A 22,099-nucleotide genomic window follows, 5' to 3' on the forward strand; every position below is an offset into this window, starting at 1 on the left:
CCTCTGGAGCCGGGTTTCCTGACTTGGTGCCCAGCCGCGGCAGGAGGCGGCCGGGGGGCCTGGGGAGGATGACGCCTGTGTTTCCTTCTCATCTCACAGCTTCGCCTGGAGAAGCCCGTGCAGACGAGCAGCCGGTGCGTGGTGGGGTGTGCGGTGGACTGCCAGCTCTCGGCGTGGTCAGCCTGGTCACAGTGCTCCCACACGTGTGGCGCCAGCGGTGAGTCCCCACCTGCCCTCCTGCCCCTTTCCCCCCCCGAGTCTCAGCAATGCAGCACAGACGGGACCCCCAGTCCCACCCAGAAGGGCTTAGGCAGACACCGAGCCCACCCAGAAGGGCTTAAGCAGCCCCCGAGCAGGGGTGCAGAGCACAGGGATCGCCCCGAGCCGCACCGAACCCTTCGGAGGTGATTTTTGGACACTCTCGAGGTCCTGAGGTGTTGGGGTTTTTGAACAAAGCAGGCTATTTTTAAAGTACTCAAAAGTGAAAAATGCAATTTAGGAAACGAAGTGGACAGATGCCTGGAGGATTATTTTATTAATTAATTCAAACTCTCAGGATTCAGTCATAGGAAACATTAACCCCAGAGACAGGAGGAGTACGTAGAGCTAGCTAAGAGCTGGGGAGAGTTACAGGATTCTTAAGAAATGGATAAATAACTAAATACAAATCCTCTGGTGAAGTTACTTTTAATAACATAATTGCATTCCGTTGAAGAAAAACCACTAAGGCTATTTTTCGTCATTTAATATATGCCTCTGTCTTCTTGTATCCACAGGTCCCTTAATACTTGTATGACTCCAGTAACTTCAGTTTTCTATAGCCAGTAATGCTCACCAGCATATAAAAAATGAAAGGATTAGGACCCTTTTTTTAACTTTATATGATTTTAAAAACCCTTTGAGTATTGACATGAGGAAATGCATTGAAGCTTTTATTCAAAATAAGCTTGTGACATTATTTCCCAGGCTTCTGATGTGCATTATGTGTACAGCTAATCTTTCAGATTCGAGAGCCATAATGTATATTTGAATCAAATTCACTTAAGGTCAAAAAGAAAAAAGCTCTTAACTTCCATAAAGTGATTCCTTCAGATGGATTTCAGAGATCAAAGCATGTTACAGAAGAAGCTTAATATTTGGATTAGTGGTGTTCTTTCTTTGCTGAGCTTTTAGCCCTTTTGTAAAGTAGTGTTTTCTTAACAGAAATGAATAATTCATAGACAGTGTTTTAACAACACCACACTAGGAATACTATTAATTCCAAATTTTATTTTTTCTTCAAAATCCATTTTGGAGTGTTAATGCTCATGTTGCTGAATGGACTTAAATTATTTTTTTGAGTGTTCAATCATTTACTAAAATAAACGGAGCTACGTGTGCAAAAGCAAGTTGTAACTTCTTTATGGCTTTTAGCATGCTAAAGGAGCAGCTCATCCTATATAATGCCCGAGTTCTTTTTTGTCCTGAGTTCTTACGTTGCATAGTCTGCAAAGGGATGTACTCGAGTAAAGGTATGTCTCGTATTCTGCTCCTGATCCTGAAATGCTTATGTAAATCCTAAAGACTGGTTAAAGAGCTGAGGGTTCCCAATGCATGTAAGGAGCAACCAGTTACTTCATGTCCTAAATCAAAGCTGGGCTTCTGCAGAGGAAAACTGGAAACATCCGCGCCCTGCCGAAGCAGACCTCAGCTCTTCCTGGGAGTGTTCTGGCTGTAGGTGCCAAACCTCATTAAGGCTACTTGAAACACACAGTCAAGCCCAAGCTCAGCTCAGTATATGGGTCATCTTCTGGTCCTCAAAGATCATAACTCCGTTATACTGCTAGCTAGAGAGCTGGCTTGTACAGTTCAGGACATAGACGTGTATGATTTAAAAGCTGGAGATACTGTTTTGTGAACCTACGGCAGCTAAGCAGCTGGGAAGGTCTTAAAAATTGTATCATAAGGAAGCCAGGTTTTGCTCAGTCCTTCTCTATCATTTGAGTAGCTTTGCAAGGACCCAAGAGTCTTCTGAATCTCGTCCCAAAGCAGGAGCGTCAATGAAACAAAAGTACTTCGCATCCAAGTTATTCCGAGCGCATTGGTTATTTTACTGCAGCCCCAGTCCTGATCTGAGTTTTGCTGCAGCAGCCATCAAGCATGGAGCTACACTGATATCAAACATCCGTGATGGAGGGACCTTGGCAGCAGTCCTGCGGCCGTGGCCTTTGTGTGGTTCCAACAGCAGAAACATTGTCATTTCAGCTTCTTCACTGAGTTCCAGTTGGTTAGAAATACTACTTGATGATGTATTAACAGAGAAGTCATTAATTAGGTACTCATCTACAGGTGGTGCTTCTCAGATGAATACAGAGAGGGTTTCCTACCCAAAGCAATACCTTTGAAATCATCATGAGTTTCTCAAAGGCGTTTGTGAGAGTAGGATGGAGCCTCAAATTAGACAGGGAAAACCAAAGGATGACAATAAACGAGCGGTGGGAATTGGCTGTAGTAAACACTGATTTGGCTTCCCTTTGCCAAATAAGTAATTGCCCACTATTTGATAAAGCTAAAATGTAGGACTTAGGTGCATGGTTCTCAGAAATAATTCACGGCAAATCAGTTGTATGCACCGTTACTGGCTCTGCTCGCAATAATATTCTGCTTTTCTGGCTTTTCTTGGAGAGCATGTGAAGGGCCTGCTGAAGTACCGTAAACATCTTCAAAGAGAACCATAATTTAAATATCATTCAGATCAAAATTTAGTGTTGCTGGATTTACAATTTCATGTGTTTCTTAACTCAAGCATTGTTGCTAACATTTTTATTCTGTCCATCTCTTCCAGCAACGGTTTGCTGTGATATATTTTAATGGATAAACCTTTCTTTCGCTCAGGTTTTATTTTATGGAACAATGCATTTAAACATGAAGTGGTGCTGCTGTGTATGTGGCACTGACAGCTAATATGGTTCTGGTACACAGCAGCCAAAGGCGAATATATTGATTTTTATAAATGATGATGAGTAAAGTAGATCTCTCTTTCCTGCCTGTGCTGCGCCTACGGAGATGTGTAACTGATATCTGCCTGTTGCAGCTGTAGTTCTGGGCGGCATCTGCTCAGGATGCTGGCTAGGGCTTCAGGCTGACATTGGGTTATGTATTGGAGTTCCTCATATCAGTTGCTGTACTGCTATGAAAAGATGTATAGTACTGCGTTAATGGATGATGCTCCCACGGCCTGAATCAAAGTTTTCTAGAAAGATGTTTGGTACGGATAATCCCCAGCAAATTGTATTTCCTTTGTTAAGGCAAATGAATACACGAGGATGCTGAATTTTTCTACGTAAACGTTTTCCAATCCTGTGTGATTTCTCCCAAGTTGTCTAATGAGAGTCCTAATAGTATAAGAACACCTGAACCCATGCTTTGCCACTTATAAAGCTGACTTCATCAGATAAATTATGGGACTCACCTGAGTTACCCAGGAGAACACGCTGCCGTGCCTTGCTCAGTCCTCAGAGCCCAGAAGAGACCGTAGCGGGTTGCAGAGAGGTGCAGCCCAACACCAGACTGACCCGTGGGACAGAAATGAGTGGGACAAGGATGTGCACGACTGAAAAATTTGGTGGTTACATTTTTCACTGATTCATCGCCAATTTGGGAAAACATTTTTGGTTTTGCCTTCTGAAGAAGAAACTTTCGTGACTTTTTCTCGCTTGCTACTCAGACTCGTTAAGCTCCGGTTTGGTGATGCTCGGAGGCATTGCTGGAAGAGGGGCCACCAAAACCTCTCCCAGAGCTGTGGATGCCCCAGTGCCCGCTGGTGGGACTGGCAGTGGGAAGTAGATGAAAAGCCCCATTTATCACCAGTCCCCTTTGCTTGTGACGTGGCCTCACCTGACCTCCATGGCTGCATTTAAGTAACTTAATCCCTGCTCTGGTCTTGCGGTTGCTTGCTAGGGTTGTGTTTTATATGGTCTGCTCATGCTCGTTAAACAGATAACAACTTGTCAGTAATTTTGACTGAGATGAGCTCTAGCAGGAATTTTAATCATCTTGGTTTCAGCTGCGACACATCACTTTGTGGGGATAAAATGCAAGGAATGGCAAGATTTGTGGGGGGTAAAAAATCTTATTCTTCTGATTTGAAAATATGATCCTATGTTTCTGAGATGAAATTTTAGCTGCTGATGCAAAACAGGATTTTAAGTGACCAACATTAACAAGACTAGCCTTTTTTTCCTCCTTTCAAAACTAATGACAAATTTGAGGATATGAAGAAATACTTATTTTCAATTTTCAGCACACTTTCTGTCTTAATTTTCGTATTGTTTAACACTGCAGAGCAGAAGAAACAGACATGTGGCCAATTCATGGGGAAATTAAAGAAAAATTCATTGGGAAATTAAAGAAACGACTAGGATTGCTTTGGCTCTTCCAGAGTTTGTATTGGAAGAAAAATAATTTCAGATGCAGTGAGATTCTATTCTCCAGAGGCAGTAAAAGATAAGATATTTAAAAAGGAAAGACAAGGAGTTTTTCTGCTACCTGAGTGGTAACTGGGCACCTAGATAATGTTTATGGAGTGAGGAAAAAAAATCAGAGCTTTCAGAAACTCACTGCAGTGACTGTGCAAAGAAGGTTTCAGCGAAATTTCTTTCTTTGATGATTTATTCACAGTATAAAAAGAAAGTGATAGAGTAAATGAGTCAGCTGACCATTGTGAATGCAGTGAGTTTAAATGGTTTGGATAACCAACTGTAGGAAAATAAAATGTAAATACAGAACGGTTGTTAATTCCTCTTAAAAGGAAAATCGTGTTTTTTATTCAGTGATCTTCCCATTTACATTTTGCTAGAAAGATGTTAAACTGAGTGTACGAAAGGAAATTATTTCTTTAATTAAAATAGCTTGATGAATGCTTCAGGCTTTCAAGTCCCTCCTAATGAGATTGGATGTTTTAAGCTTAAGAGATCTCCTTTTCCATAGCTGCCGTTTTGGGAGCTCGTGCCTGGCGGGGCCGCAGAGCTCCCTGGCCTGGGTCAGCCGCCTGCCCCAGGGCACCCCGAAAACCCCACAGCCACGGGCTTCGCACCATTTCCCAAAGAGCCTTTTTCATTGCTTATCAGTCCTCAGCATTCAGAATTAAGAAGAATCCGGCAAATTTGGTTCATTGCCGGAAAGGAAGAAACAGCTAATTTTGGCCTGTGGGGCAGGGGAGGGCTGCCATGGGGTTCGCCGGCAGCGGGCTGGGGGGTTTCTCTTCCCTTGCTCTGACCCCCGGTGAACCGCAGGAGTTTCTTACCTTTCCTTTCCTCTCAGCTGGTAGGATTTTTTCCACCTCCTAATGTGTCTGATTCCGTGATGGCTGAATGCACAGTCATGTGGATAAGAGCTTTTATCATCACTTCTCTTACAAACTCCCCAGGTCCAGGGCATTAGAATTGGAAAAGGAATAAGTCTTAAAATTGGTTTAAATGGGTTTAAAAATGGAATGCAATGGGTCAGAGCGAGGGAATAACATTGTAAAGGTAAGAGAGCTTGCTAAGGTATCTGTCAGTAGCTTTTTCAGGTGTGTCTGCTTTTAATTTTTAGTTGCTAAAATGTTTTTGGAAACCCTGCTCCGTAGATAGTCCCAATGGCAGTTATTAGAGATGTACCTTAAACCCAGCTGCAGTACCGTTAATGAAAAAGTGCGTGCATAAATAGCAGGGCGAAGGATCTGGCTGAATATCGCAGCCTCCCCACTTCGCAGGGGTGTTTGCTTCCCCCCCGGACTCCCCCCGCTCACGATGGCAGCTAAACGACTGCGATACGAATGGGAGAGCCCCACCGCCACACGTTCTCTCTTTCCTTTTCAGTGAATTAGCAATTGCCACTTGCATCTGTCTTGTTGCATGTGTGTGCCCGTGTTACCCAGACCTTTTATTTTTCTAACTGCCTCTCAAATCCACACCTATTGAAGGTCAAGGCAGAAATTTTATCCACGGCACAATCTTCTGCATCCCATTGCATAAGGGCTTTTTTTTCCCATATTACTTTTTATTCGGAGCCAGGATTCTACTTGAAACATTTTGAGTGAAAACATTCCTGGACATAAATGGACAGCAAAGGAGACAGAAATGGAATTGCTGTAACTTTAATGAATATATTCAGTTTTATTATTTCAAAAGTAGTAACATAATTGCTTTTTCCATTCAGTGGCTGAAGAAGTTTTCACCAATAATAAATAGGATTTTAATGGAAATGGCAGAAGTGGTTATGGATGGTAATAGCCACTAGAGTGTTTGCAGTTTTCAAATGAGATGCACATAATTGGTCATAAAAAGAAAATTTCATTTGTTAAAAATCTCAGGAAACATACTGAACGTGTAACGTTGGAAATGATGCTGCCACAGGAATTATTTTCTTGTCATATTTAATAATCAGGATTTAGTCAAGTATTTAAATGTGTTGCATAAACAAATAATGTATTTGGAGAACATACAAAACTGTGTTTAAAAACTGTGTTTGAAAATATCAGTGACGGCGTCACTTAGACTTAACAATTGCATCCATATTATCCGAATTGTCTTCCCCAATTAATTGCTTTTTTAACAGCTTTTAGTGGTGGAAAATGAACCAGGAATATTGATAAATCACAAAATCTGCCTTTCTTTCTTTCTCTGGGTCTCCTTCACCGTGTCCTCTCTTCTCCCCTTGCCTAGGCCAGATGGTGCGCGGGCGCTCGGTGGTCCTGCGGGCAGCGGGCGAGGGCAGACCCTGCCCGGAGCAGCTCACCCAGCACAGGAGCTGCCCGGTGAAGCCCTGCTACAGCTGGCTGCTGGGCCCGTGGTCTCCCTGCAGAGTCCAGGTACGGCTTTCTCCAGCGCTCCCCGAGGGCTCCTCGGGTTCCCCGCGGCTGGGGTCAACGACAAAAATCATCATTACATGGCAGAATTGATTGAGGCCACTGTTCGCAGGTCGGAGGTGTCTCTGTGGCAGTTGAAGGCGCTGGTAAGATCCATAGGAAAGCAGGGGCAGTTCAGGAGCGGTAAACCTCTGCACCTCATCTTCCAGCCGTCAGCAGCAATTTATAACAATACGAGTTCAAGTACCATGAGCTTATAGAGGTATTAAAGGAGATTTATGGAGTAAATGTGCTTGAGTGGGTGTAGTCATGGTGACCTATAATTTAGTTATATAAAATAACTATAACAAGAAAATAGATACGCAAGATTTCAAGAGAGCTTAGTCTTTTGTATAATTTTTTTTCCTTTTTTTTTTTTTTTTTTTTAAAAGTAGTGTATAGCAGGTCTTTCCCCACAAGGTCTCTGGTACAATAGTGTGCATTATTGTACAAAGTGCTGGTTTCCTCCTTAGCCTGGCTATCTTTTTAATGATCTAAAAGTGGCTGGATTCAGTTGCGATGTGCTGTACCTACGCTCGGCACCTCTGCTCGGCACTGGAGCCATCATTTTTTCACTGCTAGTGACTTGCATCAGCCTTGAATTGACTTTTTTTTCCCCTCTGTGCTTTTTCTTCTCTCCTTATCTGTTGGATCGCATTTCCAATATTAAAACGTATTAGTCGGTAACCCAGTTTAAGCAGAGGTGAATCTTTCACATTGAGGTTTCTGGGACGGAGTGAAGTCCACTCGTGCTGCTTAAAGCTGTGCTGAGATGCAGGTGGGAGAAGTGTGGTTGGGGTGGAAAAGTGCCCTGTCTGGTCCCAGGGGACAGAAGGTGGATCTGTGGCTGCTTCTCCACATCATACCACGTAGGAGATTGAAGCCAATAATGCATGTAAAGACACATCCCTTGTGTTTTCTGTTCTGCTCTCTACCACGCTGCAAATGCCTTCAATACCTACTCGGTTTCTAGATGCGGTGGATGGATGTGTAGCGAATACTGCGTGTGGCAGAATAGATACCCAGAATTTTCCCACGTTTTGACAAATGAAATCTGAAGCGTGACAGTCTTTGGACAGTCCAAGACCAGAGAAACAGAAATATATTTATATTTTATATAATGAACAACAACTCATTGCAATTAGGGGTGTGAATATGGTCCTTGTACATACTGCACTCAGTATTTATTTATGTATAACATAAATATAACAAAATGATAACATCAGCTGATATTTTGTCCAGCTAACGTAAGCAAATTCTGTTAAACATTAGGGAAGAGACCTTCAACACTAACAGCTAACATAGCTGATAAAAGAATTAGTAGGGAAGCTGAATTAACACCCTGGCATACTCCAGATAAATAACACATCGTGCAGATTAAAAATGCGTGCATCCAGAACCCAGCTAAATTTCAGCTCAGAGCAAGTAATCACAGCCTTCCCTAACCCAGATATCATCCCGTGTTTTCAGTGAGATAGAGCCTGCTTCTTTCCTTAAATTACTGCCATGTAGTTTCTCTACCCTTTGCTTTGTTTTGGAGAGGAGCCATTTTATTTGTGTTCACTTCTCTTTAATGAGGTGCTTAGGAATTAAATGTAGTTCATAAATACAGGGTGATTTATTCCTGTGCTTTACTGGAAAAGAAGCTTAAGCTTACTTTCTAAAGAAAGCTTTCAGAAGTCCTGTTTTCAAGGATGCTTTGTGAAATAAGGTAAATGCATCCTATGGTAAGACCAAAATGCATACTGTGAAAGTGTCTTCCTGTAGTAATATAATTAGGGCAATTAATTATAAGGCTAAAATGTTTTTGCCTTGTATTATGAAATAACTGAGACTGCATTTCTTAATTGTAGAAGGGCTATTTTATGCTAAACTGACTTAATGTGAATAATTAGCAGTGTCTACATGTTTAGGAATAGAGCCCGCTAAGTGTTCTCTGTTGCTGTTTTTCACAGTATGGAAATCAATGCATTGCTCTCCAGGTAATTACACATGTCACAGGCACACCTCCGGCGGGCGTGGGGCATTTCTGCTGTATTCAGAGAGATGCAGAACTTGGGAAACGGTCAATGCACCTCATCTTAAAGGGTTACATTATGTTAATCATTTTCCTACTGGAGTTGAAGTGGTCTACACTGATTAGCTTAAAAAAAAAAAAAAATTTGCAGTGGCTGACACTGTTCATAATTTTTCCATTGAAGGAATATAAGTGAAGTAGCTAGACGTTATCAAGCACTAGCTCCCTAGCATTCAAAAGAAGACTAAGAACCCTTCCTTTCTAACATGTTTTAAAAGCACTCCCTTAAATGTGATCACACAATGCTTCCCTGTTAGAGAAAACTTTTACCTGATTAAATGCTCATCAACCTGTGAAAGCTTTGCCCCATCAACTCTTTACCTAAAATAATTGTGAACACACATGTACCCCAGTAAAAGCTGAAAAGGGAAAACTTTTCTTAAAGGCACGTCTGGGCAAAGCATCTCATTAGGACTGTTATCTCTTGTCTTATTAGTGCGGAGGGTGATGTGAAAGAAGGTTTGTGCAGATGGTGTTAGCGTATCAATTCAAAAGATACCTGGCTGTCAAAACACAGTCCTGGTGTAAACCTTCTCCTTATTTTACCGGTGGTCGGTTGGGGCCAGGGGGGTGAGAGGCGGAGGCTCTGTGCAGGTGCTCCTGCAGGGACCTGTATCTCCAGGCTGTATTTAGGGGACCCAGGGTGGGTTCTGCATCCTCCATAGGGTCAGTGTAGAGATTTTTGTAGCTGAATGGGGGGAATCCCCTCTAGAAGTCATATCCCCGCATATTTCCTGCCAGGAGCTTGTCACTGTAGAGGCAAATCCTGGTTCTAGGCAAACCTCAGATGATCACATCTTCCAAGGAAGAGCATTCACAATACAGATTTGATCCCCCGAGTTTTGAATATGTGATCATCTCCTTGGCAGTCTTCCTCTGATTAGCAACTATTCCCTGCATCCTCAATGTGCCATTACTGCAGCAAACTTCCACTGATTCCACACCTATTAATTAGATCTTCAAATGTATAATTTTGGGGACATGAGTAATTTTTAAGATGATAAGGAAGTTAGTGCAGTGCTCCTGCATTGCTTACGACCTTGCCAAATATATCAAAAAACATCTCCCTCTGTAAGTGACAAGATGACATTTTATCTTTTAAGTGCGTTCAATTGATTGTAAAAACACATTGCTCGTCTTGAAAGAAAGCAACCAAATTGAAGCCAATGTTAAAAAGGGAACCTTTATCTTTGGAATTGTTTGAGAGTCCACAGTTTATGTTTATTTTTTATTTGAAACATTGGAAAATATGAATGTATTTCCAATATTGCATGATGGAAGAATGAAGAATGTTGCATGTAGACTTTTATAGTGGAGACTGCTGTACCAAAAAAATGGATTGTTTTCACCTATTATTTATATTTATATCTTGGTATTCATATAATTATTTATATATTGATATGTGTATAAATACCTATATATTGTTTCTACAAGAATAAGTATCTTTTTAAAAACTTTTTTTGTCCTTTCCAAAGGACATAATCTTTAGGCATTCCCTGAACCACTTTGAGCTGGAAATACACTGCAGTTTGATTAGTGCCCATTTCCCCCGAGAATTTTCTCCATATCGTCTTCTGTTTCCACCAGCCATTTCTAAGAGCTCTAACCCCATTGACAGCTGCATGAGTTATTTACACACCATTAATCTCAGACCACAATAGAGGTTTCAGTGGTGAAACAGTAATTTAGAACAATAAGTTACATACTGACTAAAGTGAAACACGGTGTTAAAAACTTGAAATCTGGCTGCATATACTAAATCTACACTAATACTTCTCTAAGATGCTTTTGATTAGCAACTGCTCTAAATCCAGCTAGTTATGCTCTTATTTCCATCTCATTGTGGGTCTGCAACAGAAGGGATGGAAAGAATGAAAAAGCTTTTGACTAAAGCGATGATCAAGGGCTGAGGATACTGTAAGAACCGAAGCTATTTCTAGAGGCTGGAGTAGTTTCATTTTCATCTGAAAAACAGAGCTGCAATGATGTTTGAGGTGCACACCTTAAACCTGTGTCATGCTTTACGAACTCGCGCCTGAAGCCTTGCAGAAATGGCACTTTACAAAATTCAGTAAATAAAACTCAAGAAGAAGGATGAAACATTGCTTTTATATAACCAAGGGAAGTGCTCCTTTGGATCACTTGGCAGTGGATTCTTTTAAAATAATGGACTTCCTCTGCAGAGCAGAATGGCTCCTACCGAGTGCGTTCATTCAGCAGTGTGTTTGTCAGAACTGGGCTGAGGAGCGTGGAGTGGCTCAGCTGGAGCCTCCTATTGCTTGTTCAAATGGGGCTCGGTGCTAGCAGGCGATGGCTGACTTTGGGTGATGTTTTGGTAGAGTGTGTGATATGAGTTGGTGAGCTCTGTCTACTCCGGAACCAATAGCTCCCTTTAAGAAATTACACAAACAGCCTAGTGCGCAATAATCCTTGCAGTCTAATTAAGTGTGCGGGCCATTGCAGAGTTTAAACCATGTAAGTGCTCCTATTAAGCTGTATCGTCAAAGGAGGTGAGTGGAAATGTCCATTCCTTATGGACAAGCTCTGCTCTTGGCCTCTTTAGAGAAGCCAAAAATTTCTGTGTTTATTTAACTGGGCGCTTATTAAGAATCAGTAAATTCACTAGCTCTAGGTAAAGGTGTGAAGGGCCAACGCCAAAGGCAGGATTAATCTTCTATGATACCCACCTCTTCTCCTGGTTACGTGTGGCTCTGCCTGTACCTCTGAGCTTCTGTAGAGATGTGTACAGAGGAGATCTCCATCTGTCTTCCCATTATTGGGGATACTATTGCAGTCCAGAGACGGAATTTGTATTTTTGAAGTCTTTTTAGGTGGAATCAGCCGTGTTTCTTTTGTCATCCGCTAACGTCAGCGATGTGTGTCTCTGTTCCCTGCTATCATTTTGTAGGGTGGACAGTGTGGAGATGGATTGCAAGTCCGCAACCTCACATGTGTGGTGTATGACACATCTGTTTCTGCTACATCCAAACCAGTAGAAAATGCGTTATGTGGTGAGCTGCCATCAAAAGAGAGTGTGCTGCAGTTACCGTGCTCTGTGCCTTGCCCAGGTAAAGTCTTTGGAAAGTCCCAGTGCGTTTCTGCCTGTGATAGCTGTCTGAGACGGAGATGCTTCCATAACTCTGAGTACTGTCAGTCGCTGTAGTAAGAATTTGTACTTCAGCAGATCAGGTAAATGCTCAGTCTGCTGTTTCTAGATCACCCGAAAGAGACTTCTTTTTTTTTTTTTTTTTTTTTTGAGAAAATGGGATTCCCCATGAAGCAGAAAATCTGAATAATGCATACCACTGGGTGATAAACTGGGGGTATTTCACTATTACAGCTTTTGTACGCTTAGGTTGTCCTTATCCTTTAAGGCTGATTCCTTTTGAAAACCTGTGATTTATTCTTTTAACGTGCAGGTGACTGCCACCTGACAGAGTGGTCGGAGTGGAGCTCTTGTGAGCTCACCTGCATCAATGGCAGGAGCTTCGAGACAATGGGGCGCCAGTCCCGATCCAGGGCATTTATTGTTCAGTCTCCTGACAACCAGGAGAGCTGCTCCGGACAAGCGATGGAAACGCGACCTTGCTCAGGTAGCGTGGCCACAGCGCTGCTTCCTCCCGTTCAAGAGTTGATTCTGGTTTTCTTGCAAGGTGAAGACTAACTGGTATTGATGTTGCAGGAGGGAAGTGTTATGACTACCTGTGGAAAACCAGCCTTTGGCGAGACAACGTACGCACGGTGTGGTGTCAACGCTCAGATGGAATAAATGTCACAGGTATATCCAAAAATTGCCATGCACAACTATGAATGGAAATCTCCATCCAGGTTTTTCTTCTTCTGCATCAGTTGCTCAGAGGGCAGTTGGACAGCCTTCCTAATTCCTTGAGAATTTCAGTTCAGATTTGTGTGTAGAAAAGACAGATGGGAGCTCACCAGCCTTGCTGTCAGGTCGACATCACACATGTCATTACGTGAGAGTATTTGGGTGAATTACCCCTACTGTGGGGTTGGGCATGGGAAGAAATGAATGTACATGGACTGAAAGGGCTTCCTGGGCTGGCTTGCGCAGCCGTTAGTGCAACCTTCCTGTAACTGGAGAACAGAAGAGAACATCACACGCGTGGTAGAGAGCCCAGCTTCTGTACCTCTTCTGTTCAACACACAGGAATCTCAAATCGCTCAAACTGTGAGGTTCCTGCTGTTGCCTGACCTACAAATTCTGCCTGCGCAGGATGAAAAGGGAAATTCACGGTCAGCACTTTGAAGCTCCACGAGAGATTGGCAAAGGCAGTAGGGCTCGCACATCCGTAGGATCTCTCTCAATATGAACAGGGTGAATGAGGAGAGAGTAGAAATGAAAATGCAGATGTTCTTATCTAGTTCTATTTATAATGACTAGTTAAGATAATAACAAAAGTTTTATGTGCGAAGGTTGCCGAGTAGTTAAGAACTCATTAACATGTTTTTATTCCTATAGAAGCACAGACTTCCCCAAGTGAGGATGGGCAAAGGCGTTATGTGGATTATGTCTTCTTATGTAGATAAGACATTAATGAGGACACAGAAGATCTGCATCTAATTCCCGATTCTGTCCCCAACTTCCTATGTAGCCTGTGGCAAATTGCTTAAATCCGTATACCTCTGTTCTCCATTAACAAGATGGGTATGATAATAATTCCCTGCCTTGTTAAGCCAAATTAATTAATGCAATGCCTACAGATATTATGCTAATGTGCCCAATAGATTAGTATTTAACTATATAAAATAAGCAAGCAAGCACTTCTTACACTCTGGTCTTCCAAGTCAAAAACATTTTAAAACATACCCTTGAAGGCACTCAGTATTTTCTTTTACAGGAGGGTGTGCTCTTCGGACGAAACCTGCAGAAGTTCGGCACTGCAGCCCGGCGTGCAGAAAGCCATTCTCCTACTGCACACAGGTACTTGCTCGCTGCAGAAGATGGTTGAGAAATTAACACCGCAAAATCTATTCAGTTAGCTTCTGTATCGTAAATGCATTCCAGGACCTAGAAAACAGTTTAGTGTGTCCATGGTACCACCTCGAGGAGGTTGTGGGAATTTCAGTCTGAAAGGAAACCTTCATAAACCTGCACAAACGAATGATGGAGTATTTATGTGGTGTTACAAGTTTGGTTTTGTTCCGTGGACGGGTTTTGGATCATCTTGGTTTAATTTTCATTGAATGCTATTGTGCTGTCCTGTAGAAAATGGACTGTTTAAAACTTCTGTAAAAGAGGAGATAAGAGAGTCCTCTCCTGCTCCTCCACGGACGCAGAAAGCCCCCGTGAGCATAGGGAAGATGTAGCGTGTGATCCCACCATCCCCATATTGCCTTCTAAGGCAAAACCTGGAAATGACCTTTTTTGCTGAACTGTTGAGCACCTGCAACACCTGCTGATTCTTTGAGCCACGGCCATTTCTTTGCCTCTGAGCAAACATGAGCCCAGAGGTTACAAATGACCCTTCCTGCAAGACTGAACTCCAGCGTAAGAACTTCCCAAAATGCCATATCTGTGTCAGTACTGTGATGGAGTATAAAACCCAGAACACTTAAAGTAGCCAGGGGCAGTTGGGGTTTAGATATTTATGTTTTGAAAATAGCCTCCACGGCTCTTGGCTTCAGATGAGTAGCTGGTGGGAGGAATTACCATTGGAAAGTAGCTCACGGGCAATGGAATGTGGCTGAGGGGGTGGTCAGGAGAGTGCTCAGAGTCTACAGGAACATAAAAATGATGGGTAAGCACGGATTTATTAGCTATAAAAACCCTTGAGACTTCACCTTTTGTCCAAAAAAGCTCAGGATCACGTCTGTCAACAAGAGGGGGATGTTGTGGCAATAAAACTGATGTCAAGAGTTAAATTCTTATCAGAGATTGTAAATCAATTGCCTGTTTGGATCATAACTGAGGGTATCAGACACTCAGAAAGGCATTTTAATTATAAGATAATTAGCAAAGAAAAACAATCTAAAAAAGCTGTTTTAAAGTAGAAATCCAGAAAATGGAGTCTCTATTTAGCAAACCACAGACTTCTAATAAACCTCTTGAAGAAACTGCTTAGACTGATCCAGGGCAGTGGATATTTGGCTGTAAGAAGCAAGCTTCATTTCAGACAGCCCTGTGAAATACCGGAGTGGAAATACACTGGGAGGGTTGGGTCTGAAGTGGGGTTGTTTCTTGTTTGTCTCTTCTAATGCCCAGCAGGGTCAGTGGGAGAATGATTATTGACAAGAGGAGTTTGGATCAAGCCACAGATGCCTGTTATTAAGACTGTTAGGATGAAAATATTTGGGTGTTGGGCTTCTCTGTAATTACTAACTCTTTTTCAACCAATTCCCCAAATATATTTTGGCTTTTTGAACTGAAATGGGTTTGCGGGTACCAGTTCCTCACTTGTTTGGTTTGGTGGTGGTGGAGTGGCATGTGCAGGGTATACCTTGCAGTTTCTTCGTAGTTTGCCTACAATTTGCACTGTTCTGCGAGAGGATACTATTTGCTTTAATACTGAATTCCCTTTTATCACCTAGAGAGGAGTCTGCGGTTGTGAGCGAGGCTATACAGAAATAATGAGATCAAATGGTTTCCTGGATTACTGCATGAAGGTACCAGGTTTGGAAGATAAGAAAGCTGATGTTAAGACCATTGCTGGAAAAAATAAACCTGTCAACTCAAAAATGCATGACATTTTCAAAGGATGGTCTATTCAACCTTTTAATCCAGGTGAAAAACTTAAATATGAATGGAATAAATTGTCTTTACAGTGTTTCCGTAGAAGAAAGGTACAAGCTTTGTAGATCATAACACCAGATTGTGTCTGGGAGCTGCAGAGCAGCCTCCCAGTTTCTAACTCGCATGCCATCTTTCATTCCTTTGTGCCTATGGAGAGTAATCACAATCTCTTACGTTGAGAGATAGCAAAGACAGAATAAAGCAATCATATTTTGCAAAAGTATACTCATATGTGATTTGGGGGGATGCTTAGAACTATTATCTGATGATGTTTTTAGAAGTAATATGTTTGGACAAGGAAAGATATTGATCACTAATGCCTCAGAAGATTCAGAGCAGAAAGTACTTAAGATTTCATTGAAGAACACATTCGTTGTTTCTTGCCATATTTCAAAAGTGTATGAAAAAAACAGAGTAGAAAGTGTAGAGTTTAGACTTTTAAGTGTTGAAGTTAAGACATTGAAAAACGCCCCACAAAAAGCAGGCAAGCTGCTGTGCCCACGATCCAGCAGTGGATCTTTGACTTCCACACCATAAAATGCTTCCCAGTTGGAACCACATACTGGATGTGCCCAGACTGGTCCACAGGACTGGTGCTGTAGCTGTAATAGCTGATTACCATTTTGACTGCTATTTTGCAAGATTAATTTATTCAAAATAAATTTCTAAAATGCAAATAGGACTTTAAAATGGGAGACGAAGGTGTCAGGCACATCAAGTTTTACTGAAACGCGTTAGTTCTGCCCATATTCTAAATTACTGGCAGTGCAGTCTGCCCCCTCTTCGGTTACCTGACATTGCATTTGTTTCCTATTAGTTTGTAACGAACACGAGACTTTAGAAAACATGTAACGAAAGGTTCCGTTTCGGGATTCAGGGAACCATAATTCTGTCTGATATATGTGATCACACTTTGAAGGTTACATTTACATATTTGATTTGCATACAGTTGTTAACCTTTGCGTTGACAGTCTCCGAGCTCATAGAGCTCGGTCCAAAGCATTTGGCTGGTTTTCAATCAAACCCATCATCCAGAAGCCCACGCAGTTCACTAGCAGTTTGAGTCACAGGTTTGGGGTTAATTGCCTTTTTGTCAGCATCCGTGGCCCTTTGTAGGCTGTCTTACTTGGGTGTCATCTCTTCAGCTGGTACCTTTATGGGGTTAGAAAAAGGGAGAGAGGTGTAGGTGGATGCTGCAATCTTCTCTTTTTAAATCAGCATTCGAGGCTGCAACCCTGAAAGCTTCTGGTGGGCTTGACCTCAGGGCAGCATCTGTGAGCCAGTTCTCCCCCAGGGACTACAAGACAGAAAGAGGGACTAAGGAGCTTTTGCAGAACATGGTGTTATTTAATTTTAGGGCAGAAATGTTATAGAAACAATATATGGGAAAGGAATAAATGTGCTCCATGTGTGCTAAGTGTATCACCAACCCCTTGGCATCCTGCAGGTAGCTCTTCAGTCTGTATATGCCCTTCAGACCCCAGCTCAAGGCTGGTGCTCTTCAAATCACTCCCCTTTGTCTAACTTCTTGACAAAATATGTAACTACTCCCCTTAAACAGGCTCTTAGGCTTACTAATCTGGGAGTTTGCAATAATTACTGCTCGCTGAGCCAGGAAACCACTGTTACCTACCAGTTACGCTCTTGATAGCGGGTCTATGGTGAACACTCCCTGTATGGATGGCATTTACTGCCCTTCAGTACCATAGTCCATGACATCTGTGTACGTCTAAGGACTTATATCTGTCAGTAAAAGTATATGTGCCTTTTTCCAGTTAATTTATGATTTCCTTTCCTGTTTACAGTTTGGAACAAAAATTTTATTACAATTTAATGAGGCTGGTGTTTTTGTTCTTTTAAATGCTCTGCAGAGGTGCACAGAACTGATTTCGAATCAGGCTGTGTTTTTCCTTTTTTTACCATACTCTGGGAGGCCAGAGTTCAGGTACAGAAACTTTTTTCAAGTTGAGAGGCAATTTAAATAGCATTGTTCAAATTGTAAGATGACATGGTCCAATGCCTTTATGTTGGGGATGGAGAGCGTAGCTGCCTTCATAGCAGACATGGTGGGATGCCTTTTTGTGGCTGTGACAGTCCCTTTGCAGGACTGCTAAATGTTTCTTGGCCATTTCCAGTTGAGAGGGCAACAAATTTCATACCCAGACTTCAGCTAAAAAAAAAAAAAAACAACAACCCAGACCTGACACACGGAGCTCTTCTGACATGGGAGATAGGCTGTAAGTGTTTCGAGGAGAAGATCTGTGAGAGGTACTCAGCCTTTCCACAAAGTCTGGAAGAAAAAAGAGAAAGAATGGGATCTGATTAAATATGTTTCCCTTTGAAAAAATTCATCATTCAAACATAAAATGTAAAAGGCTCAGTGATTGTTCCGTGAAGTAACTCCCCACTCGCATGACTGAGTTTGAAATGGCCTCTGTCAAACATGTCTGTGGGCACGGCGCAGGTTCATATTCCTGCCTCCAGTCTGTATTAACAGCCCTGTTGATGTGAATCAGCTCAGACTACTGCTACACGGAAAAAATACCATCGCTTCTCCCCACAAGGAAAGCTGTACAGCCAGAACGGAGCAAGAAACAGAAATATTGATCTTTTAAAAATTATTATTATTAACGCAAAGCTTGTAATTAAGGACCTGTCCAAATAATGTGTTTTGAGACTTTCTATCAGAAGGAAATGTTTCGACACACACAAGCTCACGTGTGCGCGGAGGGGTTCCTGCAAGGGTCGCAGAGTGGGTCCCCTGTCGTCGCAACCCACAGAGTCCTAATCAAGCGCCTTACCTTGTCTTAAAGCCAGTTATGTCTGCTGCTCCTGTGGCCCAGCCAGAAAGCTCTTACACAACTTTATCCCTCTTACTATTGCAAAGCGTATTCTTGTTTTTATTCTAAGCTGACTTTATTCCCATTTGTTGCCCAAGCGTTTTTCAGCTCTAAGTAGCTTGTTCACTTGTGCTCGCTGGTGTTTACCCCAATTGACCCCCAAGTATTTGTGGAGAACAATCCCATCCCTTCTCAGTCCTCTTTTCTTTAGGCTAAACGTATCAGGTGCTATCTCCATTTCTGTTTGGGTCAGCTCAACATTGAACTGCCTTTGCCAGAGCAGCCGCTGGGGTTCCTGAGCAAATGTACTGCAATTATCTCCTGCCCCTGCTCCTTTCCAAGGGCAGGAGCCTGCCTGGCTTGTGTGTCTTGTGCTGCACCGTAAGCCCGGGCTGCCCGTAATGAACCGCGGGAGCTCAGCCAGAGGGGAGGCTAAGAAATAATGCTGCTTGGGAAAACTGAGGCGAAGAGTTCATTTTCAGTTTTCAATGAGGAAAATCTACTCTCCTTATCAAAGTTAAGATTTTGTCTTTAAAGCCATTGATTTTTACAGGAATCTTTTTTTCTACCAAAAATGTGGGGTTTATGGATTATTCCCAGCCAGTCCTTGCTGTGTTTCCCATCAATGGTACTACTAATTTTGCTTGTGTGCTTTCTCTTTACTTAGTCTCTTAAGAATTCGTGAGTTTTAGAATAAAGTTTTTTATTCTCCCTTTTTCTCCCTCTGTCCTTTTCCCTCATGTACCAACAGATGGCAAACTGAAGATGTGGGTATACGGAATATCAGCTGGCGGGTTCCTCATCATAGTTTTCGTGATTTTTACATCCTACCTGATGTGGTGAGTATGGCATGTGTTTTGTCCTTAAATAAAAGCTAGTTTGCTTTTATTTAAACAATCCCACATATGTCACAATGCTCTGTGTTGCAGGGATTTAATCCTCAAGGCTTTAGGAAAGGATGGAGCTTGGATTACTTAACTGCCTTCGTTTGGCCCCTACCTCAGAGTAATTTAAAACTCTCCGAATGCTATCCAGCGTAATCATGAAGAAGTGTGGTGGCCATGCAGGGAAAGAATTATTTTTGGTTATCAATAGGCCCTTATATTTATTCAGACTTCTGCTGGGATTAGAAAGGGCTTTTTATTGTATTCTTTAAAAAAAAGATAAAGTAAAACTGAAAAAAGGCAAGGGGGCTGATTGGATCGAGGAGCTGGCTTCCGCTCAAGGAAGGACTAAATAGAATAGGGGCATTCAGTTGGAAAATGATGTTTGACGTGGGAATACAATAGAGGTCTATGAAATCATGAATGGAGTAGAAAAGGGCGCTAGGGAATTTTTATTTCCCACAATATAAGAAGTAGGAGGCATCTGATGAAATGATCGTTTAAAATAAACAAAAGATTGTATTTTTCACACAGTGCATTATTACCTTGTGAGCTTACCGCTGCCGGGGACTGTGCACGCCAGGAAGATAAATGGATTCAAAGATGGCATAACAGTTCACGGGAGATTGGGTCTCTTGGTGTTAATTGTGGTTTTCTGGATGTACGCTCCAGCTCAGGAAATCCCTAAATAGGTTTTTGCAGTGAATACATCAGGTGGAAACATGTCCTGTGTCTAAAGCTGCTGTTACCAGCCACTGTTAGAGATAGGGTACCGGGTGTAGCGAAGCTCTGGTCTACACCAGTGTGTCACTGGTGGTGGGCCTTACTGGTGGGGGAGATGTCTGCCCTCCTCCAAAGCAGCCGTCGCCCCGGGCAGGGGTGGTAGGCCTGCCTTGACAGAGCTGGTGTTGCGCTCTCTGGTTTGAATGTTTGGGAGGGCGCTGCCATTGATGCGTCTTGGAGGATACAAAGGGAGCAGTGGCCAGCGTCCGTGTGTCCTGCAATGCCCACAGCTGTCCCTGAGGACCATGGAGCTGGCCTGGGCTTTACGAACATTAATGGTGCAAGCTGCCCCAACCCCTGTCAGATCAGGGCAGGCAACCAGAGAGTCACAACTGTGGCCTGACAGCATCATTGCCCTCTTTCATCCAAAATCAGTTTATTTTCTCTCACTCTTTTAGTCTTCCTCTCAGTTAAAAGCTTAAATAACAGCGTTTCGACGCTGCTTAGGAATTGCAGCTTCCTTATGTTCCAAGCCATGTAGTTACCATTTCTCTGTGGCTTCACAGTGGAGCATACAGAGGATTTTTTAAATAACATTACATAGTTCTCCATCACTTGAAGGCTGGTGAGGAAGTGTATTTTTCAATAATAATTATTGTTGCTTCAATACTGTGCCAAAGAAAAAATGAGAATATCCCACTCCTAGACAGTTCATGTTTCAATTTTTCTGCGAGGTGTTCCTTGTTTTGTCAGCTGTGAGAAGACACGGGAGACAAATATGCTTTATTTCCTCTCTAGATGAAGAGCACAGTTGGCTGCCCGTTTTCGGCAGGCTGTGTCCGAACCACACACGTAATAGCACACAGGCAGGTCCACGAGTTTTGTCTTGGAGGTAGTCACTGTACTGCAGTGTCACCTAGTTGCAAAATGAAATAGCTGGCATGGGAAGTTGATTTTTTTATAGAAATGTGGTTTCTGATGACGTTTCTGAGCTTATTACAGTTTATAATTTTGTCTCCTGAAATATTTTTCTTGCAGCAAAAAAACAAAGCAGCATCAAAACACTCCTCCGCAGCAGAAGCCTCTAACCTTGGCCTATGACGGAGACATTGATATGTGACAGAAAGAAATCCAAATGTAGACATCGACTGCCTTAACTGCTTTCTTTTTTGGAACTCTCCGACTTCTCAGTTTTTTGAGGAATCTCCTGATGTGTAATATACCGGGCAGAACAGAAGTATCTCAAGCTTAAAATTTTGCCACCCCTTTATTAAAAAAATGGAGTCAAAAATTTGGATCTTGTGAAACTCTTTTGTGAAGAGACCAGAAAATACATCTCTTCCTGTTGAGCAATGGGAATAAAAAAAAAAAAAGAGAGCCTCCACAGACATCAAAAAGAATTAGTGAAAAAAAAGGCATGACAATCCTGAGGAAAATGGGACATTTACTGTAAATGACAAGTTTGACACAGCATCATTATGCACTATATTAGTGCCGGGTTCTTTATTCTTCACCTATTTCAACAATGAGTTTTCTAGTGTTTACATTTCGTTCAAAGACTTTAAAACCGGATCATTTATTTTCAGTAACGCAAGGAAGAATGAGTTGAAATGTCTGAAATTATCAGGTTTTTTAAAGTTTCTTCCTTCTTATCCTGTTTTCTAATTCTGGAATATGATTTTGCTTCATTTCCACATACAGGACAGAATAAGGATTGTTATGAAAAAGCATAGGTGGTTTCTTAACCAAGAATATTTTTTAAAGAGTTGAGTAGATAGGTGTTTTGATGAATGGCGAGAGGATTGTTTAAAAAGTATTTTAAATTAAATTAAACCATGTGGATGCGTTATGGCCAATTTAAATTGTTATTCAGTTTAATTAATACAAACTCTGCTTTTGTATTTAAATTTTCTTATCTGAAATATTTATAAATTCTTTTTTTGAATTTAATTACCT

The 22,099-nt window shown here is 42.0% G+C and overlaps 1 protein-coding gene across 1 annotated transcript; it reads left to right on the forward strand.

Moving 5' to 3' along the window:
- Positions 1 to 68: 68 nt before the first annotated feature.
- Positions 69 to 21,263, forward strand: LOC104080967 (thrombospondin type-1 domain-containing protein 7B-like). The gene is made up of 9 exons (XM_009583538.1): positions 69 to 217; positions 6,687 to 6,975; positions 11,854 to 12,013; positions 12,365 to 12,538; positions 12,628 to 12,723; positions 13,805 to 13,887; positions 15,495 to 15,687; positions 19,288 to 19,375; positions 21,182 to 21,263. Exons 1-9 carry the CDS (start codon positions 69 to 71, stop codon positions 21,261 to 21,263), a joined length of 1,314 nt encoding a protein of 437 aa, XP_009581833.1.
- The last annotated feature ends 836 nt before the right edge of the window (positions 21,264 to 22,099 follow it).

This window comes from Fulmarus glacialis, unplaced genomic scaffold (assembly GCF_000690835.1).
Source record: "Fulmarus glacialis isolate BGI_N327 unplaced genomic scaffold, ASM69083v1 scaffold458, whole genome shotgun sequence".
In the NCBI taxonomy this organism is placed as follows: Eukaryota; Metazoa; Chordata; class Aves; order Procellariiformes; family Procellariidae; genus Fulmarus; species Fulmarus glacialis.